The following is a 12,505-nucleotide window of genomic DNA, read 5'->3' as shown; positions in this document are numbered from 1 at the left end:
CTATGGAGAACTGACTGCACAACACAGTCCAGCCAGCCCCTATGGACTTTGAAGTAGTGGACACAGCCCCTATTAACAACAGCAGCACAGCACAACACAGCCAGCCCCTATGGACTTTGAAGTAGTGGACAACAGCAGCACTACACTACACTACACTACACAGCCCTAACTCCCACCCTCCCTCTTCACTGTCCACAGCCGAGTGAGAAAATGGCGCCGACGTGGGTACCTTATATAGGATCCAAAACCCGCGAGACTCGGAAGGCGGGATGATGACGTTTTGCCTCGATTTCAGATCCGAGTCAGGCGGGAAAAGTCGAGCCTGATTCGGATCGGACTCGGATCGGGGGGGCTCGGGGGGGTTCGGATTTCAGAAATCCGAACCCGCTCACCCCTACTAATAATCCAGATCACTCAGAATGCTCTTCATGGATGTGAAGCGGTCTCTGTAGGTCATTTCTGATTTTTTAAAAATGTAAAATTAGCCTCATGTGTTGGCCACATCCACTTTAGCAAAATTCATAGGCATACTCCAGGCGCCATGGCTCCAAACTACACCTCTGCCCTCAGGTACCTCCAGTAACCTGGTAAGCAGAGCTCTAACGAGGTGCTTTATAATAATTTCTACAAAAGAATGTATAACTATGAATATTAACAGGCAGATCAACTTTCAGCAACAAATCAACCAAATCCACAACAGCCAAGAACACAATCTCTTTAATGTTGCTTGCTAATTAGCAAGTCTTGACTATTAGGGGTAAATTTACTAAGAATTGAGTTTTTGGTTGAGTTTTGGTTTTTTTAAACTCGATTTGCATCGGCAAAACTCGGGTGAGTTTTTTTTTCTCTTTTGCAAATTTACTAAGAAGTGAGTGCTGAAAGTACGTTTTTTGATGGTGAAGCAACTTGAGATTTCTCCCCTGAGTTGCAAGTGAAGATGAGATTACTCACCCAAGATTGCAGTGTTTTCTCTATGGAAATCTCTCCCGAGCTAGCAGTCTGCACATATTAGTGGAATATGTGCTTGCTGCTTGTGTGCTCGGACCTGTAAAAAAAGGGTTTCATTTTATTTTAAAAAATGACGTGAGATCCCCCCCAAAAAGACTAACCAGCCCCGGAACTTGTCAGCCTGTCCTGGTTCTTAAAATTACATGGAAAAAAATGTGTGGGGTTCCACTGTAATTTAAGAACCAGCAACAGTCAGCAGGGCCAGAGCTGGTTTTAAATATATGGACCTTCTAGTGGGGGACTTATGCCACTGCCAGGGGAGCCCTTTCACTGGCCCCCCAGCTGCAACATCAGCCCTAGAAAGGGTCCAGCGCTGGTTTAAAATATATGGTGAACCTCACGCAAAAATTGTATCCATATATTTAAAACCAGCTCTGGCCCTGCTGCCTGGTGCTGGTTCTTAAATTACAGTGGAACCCTACACATTTTTTTCCCTGTAATTTTAAGAATCAGGACAGGCTGACAAGTCCGGGGCTGGTTAGTCTTTTGGGGGGGGACCTCACATAATTTTTTAAAAAATAATTAAAAAAAAAATTAACAAGTTAAAAAAAACAAAAAAACAATGATTTGTGTATGTTTCAGCCAAACTCGCAGATCTAGAGGTGAGTGTTTAAAACGTCAATTTGGCAGAGAGTTTGCAGGCATCTCACCCAAGATTCTCAACTTGATTCTTGGTAAATTTATGAGATTTATTTTTTAGGTAAAAAGTACTTGGTGATAAGATTCGAGTTTGCTACCTCACCTGAGTTTTGCGAGTGAGATGAGAGAAATCTCTCTGTAACTCACCCGACTTTGCCTTTAGTAAATTTGCGAGATCAAAAACATGTCTAAACTCACCCGAGATTGTCATCTCGACCAAACTCGATTCTTAGTAAATTTACCCCTTAGTATGAACAATTAGTCTTTTTGTTTTCTATTTTTAACTGCACCCACCACTAACCCCTTTTTCCTATCTGAGTTTTTTAATTGACTATCTTCTAACTTGCCCTTCGCTTGCACACCAGGTTTATATGCTCCTCCAGCCTTTTCAGAAATCTCTCTTGTGAGCACAGCAGAACCATTTAGGTGCAATTCATCTTAAATATAAGATTATACTGCAATAAAAAGTCATTCCAAAGCCTTCCATATAAAGTTAAATATATTTATTTTAAAAAATATTTGTATTTTTCTTAATGGTTCAGGAGATCTTACTTTTTACTTTTGTCAATTTATTTTAAGGAGGAGACTTATTCCTTTAAACAAATAATGGATCTCTTCCTAGGACAGCAGACAGTTGACATGTATTATGGTCTGTGCTACCTAGTCTCCATTTCTAGGTTGTTTAATGGTGGATCTCCTGTCTTAGAAGGTCCAGGTCAATTTACATTTTGCCCAGTTTTTTAGAAGACACTGATTGTTTCACTCTTCCTGGTAGTTTTTGTGCTACTGCAGCTTTTTCTTTAAAATTTTTTAGGCTTTTCTCTGTAATATTTTTTGGATTCAGGTAACATATGTCTCCAATATACATGGCAGTGTACAGCATCACTTTACAATCCACCATCTCTATGAGCTGACATTGAAATTCAGTATGCAGTACATGACATTAAATATACATTTGCAGTATGACATCAGAAAATAATCACGGATTGTTTTCACAGTTCTAGCAGACAAAGAGAAGAGACATTTACTGCTTCAGTCATATTGGCACCAAAAAGTGGAGCTATTTTTGAATTGGTTTACGAAGAACTGCTGAAACAACATTTTGGGAAATATGACCTGTTTATCAAAGTTCGGCCAAAAGCACCTTTCAAATACTTCCAGGTATGGTATATACTATATCTCTGTGTGTTTTATTTTAGTGAAGCAGTCACAGAAAAAAATCTAATCTTACACCAAGCTAAAGTGGAGTAGCTGTCCAGGATGTTGAAACAGCAGTGAGAGCCAATCAGAGCTTACAATGTGCCCTGTTTCTTAGCAGCAGACTAGAGAGGGAATGGAGTATGGGCCAGAGCAGGATTAGGTTTGAGGTAGACAGAGAATGAGAGACAGCCTCCAGAAACCTATTAATATGCCCTGACGCAGTCACAGTAACCAGGAAGGAGCCAGGGGAGGCATAGCTATCAGGCATTTAATGAAAACGAACATCTCAAATGATTTCCATATGATGAGGGTAAACATCAGACTGCCACCATGAAATGGTAAAAAAACTACCATCAGAAAATACACATCGATAGTTAGTAACCATCGGATTCCGATGTCTATCCCTATGCTGAACCTGCAGATGGACTCTGGCCAACACTCCTCTAACATGAAGTGCTCCCTTTCCAGTGTGATGTTCCCGCTCAGCCACATGCCATTGGTGAGCAGGAGGCACCTCCCATATAAGTCAGCACTGTTCTCATACAGGGGCACGACGGCAAGGAAGTTCAGCAGGAAGCCCATGAAATATAGGGTACATTGTGCAATCACCATGTTCAGCAGCTGGAGAGATCTGTCATCCATAATCCTTCTGCCCTTCCCAGGGGCAAACGCAGGAATTTTAAAGGGGGGTTTCCAAACTGTTGATTTTTTTTTCTTTTTAAAAAGCAAATATATATATGCTGTATATATTGTATCCCCAGCAGCACATAATCTGAGATAGTGGCTAACGGACTTCAAGCAAGAGGCTTTTATAGCACATAAACAACAAATCAATAATATTCCCCATTAATTCTTTCCTCTGTCACATACAGCAGCACACACACTGTGTCACACACGGCAGCAGCACACACCCTATCACACACGGCAGCAGCACACACACTGTGTCACACACGGCAGCATCACACACACTATGTCACACATGGCAGCAGCACACACACTGCCACACACGGCAGCAGCACACACCCTGTCACACACGGCAGCAGCACACACACCCTGTCACACATAGCAGCAGCACACACTCCCTGTCAAACACACAGAAGCACACACACCGTCACACACAGAAGCACACACAGCCACACACACAGAAGCACACACAGCCACACACACAGAAGCACGCACACCCTGTCACACACACAGAAGCACACACACCCTGTCACACACACCTTGTCACTCACAGCAGCACACACACCTCTGTACAAGTGACTTACTTCCTGCATCCAAGGAGTTAATCATCAGGAGTCTGAGGCTGCCCCGCCACCCGTACCTCTCATCTCTCTGCTACACACCATGCCCCCCCCCCCAGCAGTAGAATAATATGGCACCTGCATTAAAAAAAAAATACTGGGACTCCCAGCCCCCGCCGCCCGCCTGCCCGCCCCCCCACTGCAGTAGAATAGCAGTAGCAGTAGAATATGGCAGTGCCAGGGGGGGGGGGGTGGGCAGCGGGGGCTGGGAGTCTGAGTATTTTTTTTTTGGAATGGTGCCGACCATTAAAAAAAAAAATACTCGGACTCCCAGCCCCTGCCGCCCGCCCGCCCGCCCGCAAGATCCCCGACGCTCCCCCGACACATACAGCAGCTTGAACAATTTGGCGGCCACTTACATCTTGCGGCCCGGCTGAACTCAACAGCTCCGGAGGCGCAGTCCACAGAGCGCCGCTGACAGCTGCATGAGAGGCGCTGATGTCACGGTGCCTGCCTGGGAACTGGCTGGGAGGGGCTTGCGCACTGCAGCTCCCCCTACAGCCAGCCCAGGCAGTGTCAGTATTTCTTAAAAAAAAAAAAAATTGTTAAGCAGCGCTGATCGCCGGGTCGAACAGGGGGGTTTCCAGAGACTCGGAAACCCCCCCTGTGTGCGCGGGTGCTTCCCCTGTGGTGTGATGCAGAAGACTGTGGTAAGAAGGAGGAGTGAGAAGCAGGGGCCTATGATGAGATGCAAGGGGCTGTCATGAAATACAGGATGCTGTGGTGAAATGAATGGGGCAGTAGTGAGAAGCAGGAGGATGTTGTGAGATGCAGGTTGCAGGAGTAAGAAGCAGGTGGCTGTGGTGAGATACATTGGACTGTGGTGACATGGCGTAGGTTGTTATGAGATGCAGGCAGCTGTGGCAAGACAAAATTGCTCCCGTGCGAAGTCGGGGCAGGTGCTGGTAATTCTTTAAAAAAAAATAATAATAATTTACATCCACTTCATTTTATGTATTTGTCAATATTGAGCATTTTAAATAGAAATGAGCACATGAGGTTAAGCTCCAACCTTCTATTTGCCACATTTTCATGCAAAAGTATAAGATTTGTTTTAAATATTTAGAAATTCTAAGCTTTGATGTAGCAGTAATTTTTATATATTTATAAATATATAAAAAACCTGTAAAATAAATGTATGGGATATTTAATCCCAAACCAGTTATTCAGAAAGATCCAAAAAAACATAATGGGCAAAAAGTATATTGTGATATCAGCACTGGATGGCATACATGTGTGTCCCAGATTCTTCCCATATGTGTTTTAAAACCCCCAGGCAATGTCTGTGCATATGCTTGATGAGAGCTGGTCTTTGAGTAAAAGCTGGATAATGTGTCTTGGGGTGTGGATATGAGAGTAAAGGGAGGGCTCCATCCACAAGGCCAGTTCGGCTTTTCCAGCCTTTTACCTGAGAATAGGCTAATTAGTGCCTGCAGCTGGGAGAGTCTCATATAAGCTGTAAAGTGCTACATTTAAAAATTAAAGTGACAGACACCAATTTGTCGTTTTGGATATCAACTCGTGCTCTGTGAAATCCATGGAGGTGGCGTTGGCAGATACTTAGGGAAACCAGATTCTGCTTCAAACCTACACCCAAAGATAACATGAAGGACATTGTTAAGGCCTTGCTCCAGGCTATGGCAGCTCAGCAGGAAGCTACCAGGGCTCAGCAAGAATCCACCAGGGTGCAACTGTTGGCCTTTGAGGCAACCCAGAAGCAACAACAAGTGGCCATACAGGAGAACAACCAGGCCTTAAGAGAGGTGCTACAGCAGCTGGTAGCCAGGTCTGGAGATGCTTCCAATAATGTTCCAACTAACACTTGCTCCATACGGGCCAGCCACTTTCTGCAAAAGATGACCCAGAGTGATGATGTTGAAGCGTATCTTACAGCCTTTGAAAGAACAACCGAGAGAGAGAATTAGCCTAAAGAGCAGTGGGCAAGTATTGTGGCATCCTTTCTGTCTGGAGAACTGCAAAAAAGCATACTTTGGCTTGTGCCTGACTGATGCTAAAGTCTATGATAAACTAAAATAAGAATTCCTAACTCGATTGGGAGTCACAGTGTTTGTTCGCACCCCAACAGGCGGGATGTAAGAGAGATAGAGTCTGCCGGAGGTGCGGGATGCAGACTTATCTTGATCGTTTTTTTAAAGTTGCAGTCATTTACAAGGCAAAGCCAAACTGGCTTTGCCTTGTAAATGACTGCAACTTTAAAAAAACGATCGAGATCAGTCTGCATCCCGCACCTCCGGCTATCTCTATTATATCCCGCCCAACGAGTCCAATTGGTTGAACTGGTGGAGAGTTATGTGGCGACTGAGGAACTGTTGAGTGTGCCCCACTGAGCCCCAATTCCACAACGGCGATCTCCCGTGATCACAGGTAAGACTTCCAGGGGAGAAGGGTGCTGGGCGGTGGAATGAACTTAAGACTGTGGGTTTGGAACTGTAACGATTCCAGGAGGGAATCGACTCAGGTTTGTGCAGAGCGGAGGATTGAGTAAGGAGGTTGGTTGGGGTACCCCTTTTTAATGGTATTCTGTTTTGCAGCCTTTAGGCTAAAATATCAGCTGAGAGCAAGGTTGGAATACTCATCTAGTTGTGGCCGTAATTGCCTTGAGGGCTGGTGAGGTGTTGCAGCCTTGAGGGCTGATGAGCCTTGGCGAGAAGCAGCCTCTGGGCTGTGAATAAGATGCAGCCTTTGGCTGTGTGGCAGCCTTGAGGGCTGAAGTGGTGTTGCAGCTTTGAGGGCTGATAAGCCTTGGCAAGAACCAGCCTCTGGGCTGAGTACAGGATGTGGCCTTGGGCCGTGCAACAGCCTTGAGGGTTGGTAAATCTTAGGCAAAAAGCAGCTCTGGGTTGAGTACAGGATATGCAGAAATGCGGCTTCTACCGCCAGGTTGACACAAGTAGCAGTACACTGGTTTGCGGGCACTTGGTGCAATGGTGCTGCTTGTGCCATCGGGTTTACTCAAGTAGCAGTACACTGGTTTGTGGGCACTTGGTGCAATGATGCAGCTTTTGCTGCTGGGTTGACACAAGTTGGAGTACACTGGTTTGTGTGCACTTGATGCAATGATGCGGTTTGTGCTGCTGGGTTGACACAAGCGGTAACTCACTGGATTGCGTAAACGAAATGCTGAGGTACGGCACATGCCACCTGGATGACACAAATGGCTGGAAGCTGATATGTGGACCGTGCCGCCTAGAGGACACAAGCGGCAGGAGACTGGCCTGGTTGACACAAACAGCAGGAATCAAAACAAAGCAGACGTGGACACTGGATCCTCGACTGGACACAGGAGACTCACAGCTGAACAGGAAACACGTAGAACGCTATCACTGCCACCCGAGTAGCACACCAGCAAGGTAGAAGAAGGAGGATGCACCAATCCCATCCCTGCAGAGATGACAGCCAGATGGGAGGATCTACAAGATGAAAGCATGGCGTCTTCGTCTCCCAGCAACTGGCCTCAGAGAATCTCCATCTGCCAGGACGTGACAGCGGCTTGTGACAGGAACCTGGAAATAGGACAGCTGGGCCAGGAAGTTTCCTACCCTGTAAAAGACTTGATAACAATATACAATGTTTTCGATGTGGTGGTTTGAGCCATATTGCTGCTAATTATTCACTTGCCTCTGAACTTATGCAATGTGATACTGCTTATGTCAATCACAGAGTGTCTTTCTTTTCTCAGCCAGCCTATACTGCTGACAGGTGTTGGTGTGACTTGCATACATGGGGATACTAGGAATTATGTTACTGCAGAAGTGAACATAGAAATTCAGTGTGGTTCTGCTGTACTCTGTGGGTCTGGTTACTGGCTTTGTATGATGCAATATTGGGGAGAGACTTTGCCTACTTCTGCACATTGTGGGAAAGCCGATTTGCTACAGAAGTAAATAACCCAGACCCTGAGTCTGAAATGTTCCCTTTTTCTAGCATGATTGGTGAACCAGAAAATGCTGAGAGCAGTAGTGGGTCACCTAATGATGTACATTCCACTGAAATGGAAGATGTGATTTAAGCAGTTGATTGTTTGCCTGATCTTGAAGTCAGAAAATAGATATTTGCCATAGAGTAGTTAAATGACCCTACTCTGGTAAAAGCTAGGGAGAATGTAATAGTGATTGATGGTAAACTTGTAGTCCCTGATAGTCGGTTATCATATCTTTACATGGCAGTACGCCAAGATTTTTTGTATCAAATGACTAAGACAGAGGAAGATATTGTGGAACAATTGGTAGTTCCCAAGGCATATAGAAGAACAGTGTTAGACCTGGCTCATGGTCACATAACTGCAGGTCACCACTGAAAATACCACTGAGCAAATTTTACAGAGGTTTTTCTGGCCCGGGGTCCATAAAGAGGCATCTGAATATTGTGCATCCTGCCCTGAATGTCAGCATTATGCTCCAAGGCCACATTTTAAAAGTCCACTTGTCCCATTACCCATTATTGAGGTTCTGTTTGAAAGAATAGCTATAGATTTGGTTGGACCTTTAATGAAATATGCCGGGGCCATCTATATATTCTGTTGATAATGGATTACGCTACCAGGTACCCGGAAGTGATACTATTGCGCAATACGTCAACAAAAACCATTGCTAGAGAATTAGTCCATGTCTTTAGCAGGTTGTGAATACCTAAGGAAATCCTGACTGACCAAGGTACCCCATTTATGTCAAAAATCATGAAAGAGTTGTGCCGCCTATTTAAAATTGCTCACCTTAGAACCTCTGTGTATAACCCCCCAGACCAATGGGTTAGTGGAGAGGTTTAACAAAATTTTAAAACACATGTTAAGGAAAGTGGTGGACAAAGATGGAAGAGATTGGGATTACTTGTTGCCTTATTTATTATTGGCTATATGAGAGGTTCCCCAATCCTCCCCTGGGTTTTCACCTTTTGATTTGTTGTACGGGAGACACCCAAGAGGATTACTTGACATTGCGAAAGAGACATGAGAGGGGCAGTCCAGCCCATATAAAAGTGTTATTGAGCATGTTTCCCAAATTCAGGAAAGAATTGCTGCTGTGGTGTAGATAGTGAGAGAGCACTTGGAACGGGCCCAACAGGCACAGCAGAGGGTGTACAACCGCAATGCCCAGTTACAAGTCTTTAATCCTGGGGACAGAGTGCTGGTGTTGATTCCCACAGTAAAAAATAAACTTTTGGCTAAGTGGCATAGGAGCGGTCCTGTCTCAAAGAAGGTGAAGAACACCCGATTATTTACTTAAGCAGGAAATTGAATGTACATGAGAGAAACTATGCTAATGTTGAGAAAACAAGCATTGGCCATAAAGTGGGCATTAGAAACTCTCAGCTACTACTTGATGGGAAGGAAATTCAGGTTGATCACTGATCATGCCCCTTTGAAATAGATGGCAGAGAATAAAGAGAGCAATGGGAGAATAATGAGGTTGTTCTTGACATTGAAAAACTTTAAATTTACAGTAGAACACAGGCCAGTAAGCCAGCTGGCCAATGAAGACTCATTGTTGCGTGTTTATTGTTTGGGGGCTGCAGTTGTTCCACCCCACAGGTCGAAAAAAAGGGGAAAGATATGTGATAGAAGCATTGGAATGGCATATATGTGTGTCCCAGATTCTTAACATATGTGTTTTAAAACCTCCAGGAAATGTCTGTGCTTGTGCTTGATGTGAGCTGGATAATGGGTCAAATGCGGATAATGGGTCCTGGGGGTGTGGATATGAGAGTGAAGGGAGGGCTCCATCAAAAGGCCTGAGAACAGGCTAATCAGTGCCTGCAGCTGGAAGAGTCTAATATAAGCTGTGTAGGGCTATGGATCAGGGTCTCACACCTGGGGAGGCCAAGCAGGCAGGCTTGTTCAGAGACACTGTGTTATACTTGTTGTAAGTAATCTGCATATGCCTGTTTGTGATGAGGGCAGTAGGCCCTACCACTTTTTCAGAGAGGGAAGCTATTGTCTAGTTAGTGCCCAGATGGGCTAGGATTTATGTTTATGATTTTGATTTTTATTACTGCACAATAAAAACTAGCTCCGGCTAGTTTGCACGAAAACTCTGGGCTGGTATGCTGTTTACCTGGCTGTATGTGTTAGGAGGTGTACAACTACCCCAGGACAAAGAATGAAGGTAGCACTCCAGGGACTTCAGAGAAAATAGCCACAGTGCACAGCTGGCATGCCAATGTTTCAGATGCTTTACTACATCTTTTTTCAAGGATAACAAATAAAACAAAACTACTCATCTAAATACCCTTCACTATCTCCCTCGTGCACCTCAGCACCGAGCATCTGACTTCCGGTCGCGGGCGTCATGACGTCATCCGCAACTACGCAAGTCGGAGGTCAAGCTGGTATCATAGCAACACCATACATCAACTACAACAAATAATCATATAACCAGAGAAGGGGAGATCCACAGCATTTAAACACTGCGCTAAAGTCCCATATAAAGTGCATATTAAAAACACACATAACACAAATTTACATGTGATCTATAAACAACAAAGCATATGTCAAGTTACGATAATTGCCTAGAACATTTTTATAGGCTGTGTGTGTGTCTGGGTGCTTCTAGGTTGTTAGTGAATGCATGGAGGAGAGTATGCTGGGTGATGATATTGTGTTAGCAGTGAATGCAGGGGGTGGGAAGGTGTCTGTATGTGGCTTGAGTGTTGGCAGTGAATGCAGGGGGAGTCTGGGAGCTTCTAGGGTGTTGGCAGAGAATGCAGGGGAAGGAGAGTTTGTGACTTGGTGCTGCTGGTATGTTAGAAGTGAATGTATTTTAGGGGGAGCGTGTGAGAGCTGCGGGGACTGAGATGTTGGTAGTTAATGCGAGCAGAGGGGGCACCAACAGCTATCACCTCTGACCTCCTGGTATGAACTTACGCCCCTGACTTAGACGCATGCACTGTAGTAAAAACATAGCTAACTGCGTAAATTATGGAATAGCGTACTACTCTGAATCAGGGCCATAGCACTGAAACAACCATGGCATGTGTGCTTAATGGTCTTCTGATGGCAAGAGACAAAGGTGACTACTCAATCTTAATCCGTCTGCAGCATTTAATACCGTGGATCATAGTATTCTATTTGAGCGCATGAAAAAATTCTGTGGACTGGTTGGCACAGTTCTTAGCTGGTTGAAATCATTCTTACCAGCAGGTCACAGATAGTTTCTTCTGCAGTGTACTCAACATCATGAGTGCCACTGCCATGCAGTGTTCAACAGGTTCTATACTATCCCCCATGCTCTTTACACTGGGGGAAATAGTCAAACATCATGGGCTGGTCTACCACTGCTATGCAGTTGATACACAACTGTACTTGTCCTTTGTTCCAGGTACTGAGAACCCAATATCAATCCTAAATGGCTGTCTAACAGAGCTCCAGGAGTGGATGAGTGCCAGTTGGCTGTGACTGAATCCTGATAAAACAGAAGTCCTCATGATGGGAGCTCTCCATAAAAGGACAAGACTACAGCTTAGCCAACAAAATGGACTTACACTTAGGGAGCCTAGAATTACAAACCACTGCACATATGTGAAATCTTGGTGTTGTCCAGAATGGGGGCTTGACACTTAAACATCAAGTATCGGTCACAATCAAATACTCATTATTTCATCTGAGAAACATAGCCAGAATTTAAGCACTTAATTCCCTCAGAAGTTCTGTCATAAATGCATTTGTATCAAACTACTGCAATGCCCTCTACCTGGGTCTAAAAACTTGCACTACTTGCAGCTGGTAGAAAATGCAGCTGCCAGGCTGTTATCTAACCAGTCCCATTTCAGCCACATAACACCCATTTTCTACTCCCTTTACTGGCTGCCTGTAAGATGGTTAATCTATTTCAAGATTGGTTTACTGACTTTCAGAGCCCTACATAACCAGGATGCAAGGTACCTGAAGTAGTTTCTAATTCCTTACTGCCCCACTCACTTACTGCGATCTGTAGATAATGTTATGTTCTGTTGTGCTTTTCAGCAGTATGTAGGTGAATTTCATTAGTTTTGCTTTGGTGTACTGAGGTTGCTAGCCAATCATATTCACCTTGTCTTCCTGAGCTGACAAGAATGCTGCTACAATTGATTCATTAGCCTTGCTAGGTTCATTACTACTCTATCATCACAGCCGGTCAGTGGAACCTTCAATCATGTGGGTCACATGATTTCCACCCAGAAGATGACTGGACGGGAATAACATAAATACCTTCAGTTCCATTTTCACCTTGCCAGTGTTAGGTTCGATCTTGTCAGCCTTGTATTTGTGCCTGCAGTTTGGTATTTGTTATTGGACCCTCTGTGTATGACCTCTGCTTTTTGGTTTAACCCTTTTAATAGTGCCTGCCTTTTTGGACCTT

At 44.5% G+C, this 12,505-nt stretch overlaps 1 protein-coding gene across 1 annotated transcript in view; it reads left to right on the top strand.

The window, feature by feature from the left end:
• Nucleotides 1-12,505, top strand: part of LOC148511946 (inter-alpha-trypsin inhibitor heavy chain H3-like) — a 342,978-nt gene that overhangs the window by 69,092 nt on the left and 261,381 nt on the right. Inside the window, exon 3 of the mRNA XM_088482498.1 lies at nucleotides 2,646-2,808. Coding sequence (XP_088338624.1) covers nucleotides 2,646-2,808 — 163 coding nt within the window. The remainder of the gene's footprint in view (nucleotides 1-2,645; nucleotides 2,809-12,505) is intronic.

The sequence above is a fragment of the Taudactylus pleione genome, unplaced genomic scaffold, assembly GCF_031769625.1.
Source record: "Taudactylus pleione unplaced genomic scaffold, aTauple2 ptg000289l, whole genome shotgun sequence".
In the NCBI taxonomy this organism is placed as follows: Eukaryota; Metazoa; Chordata; class Amphibia; order Anura; family Myobatrachidae; genus Taudactylus; species Taudactylus pleione.
Note: the sequence above shows the minus strand (reverse complement) of the source record. Positions and strands in the feature narration are given on the sequence as shown.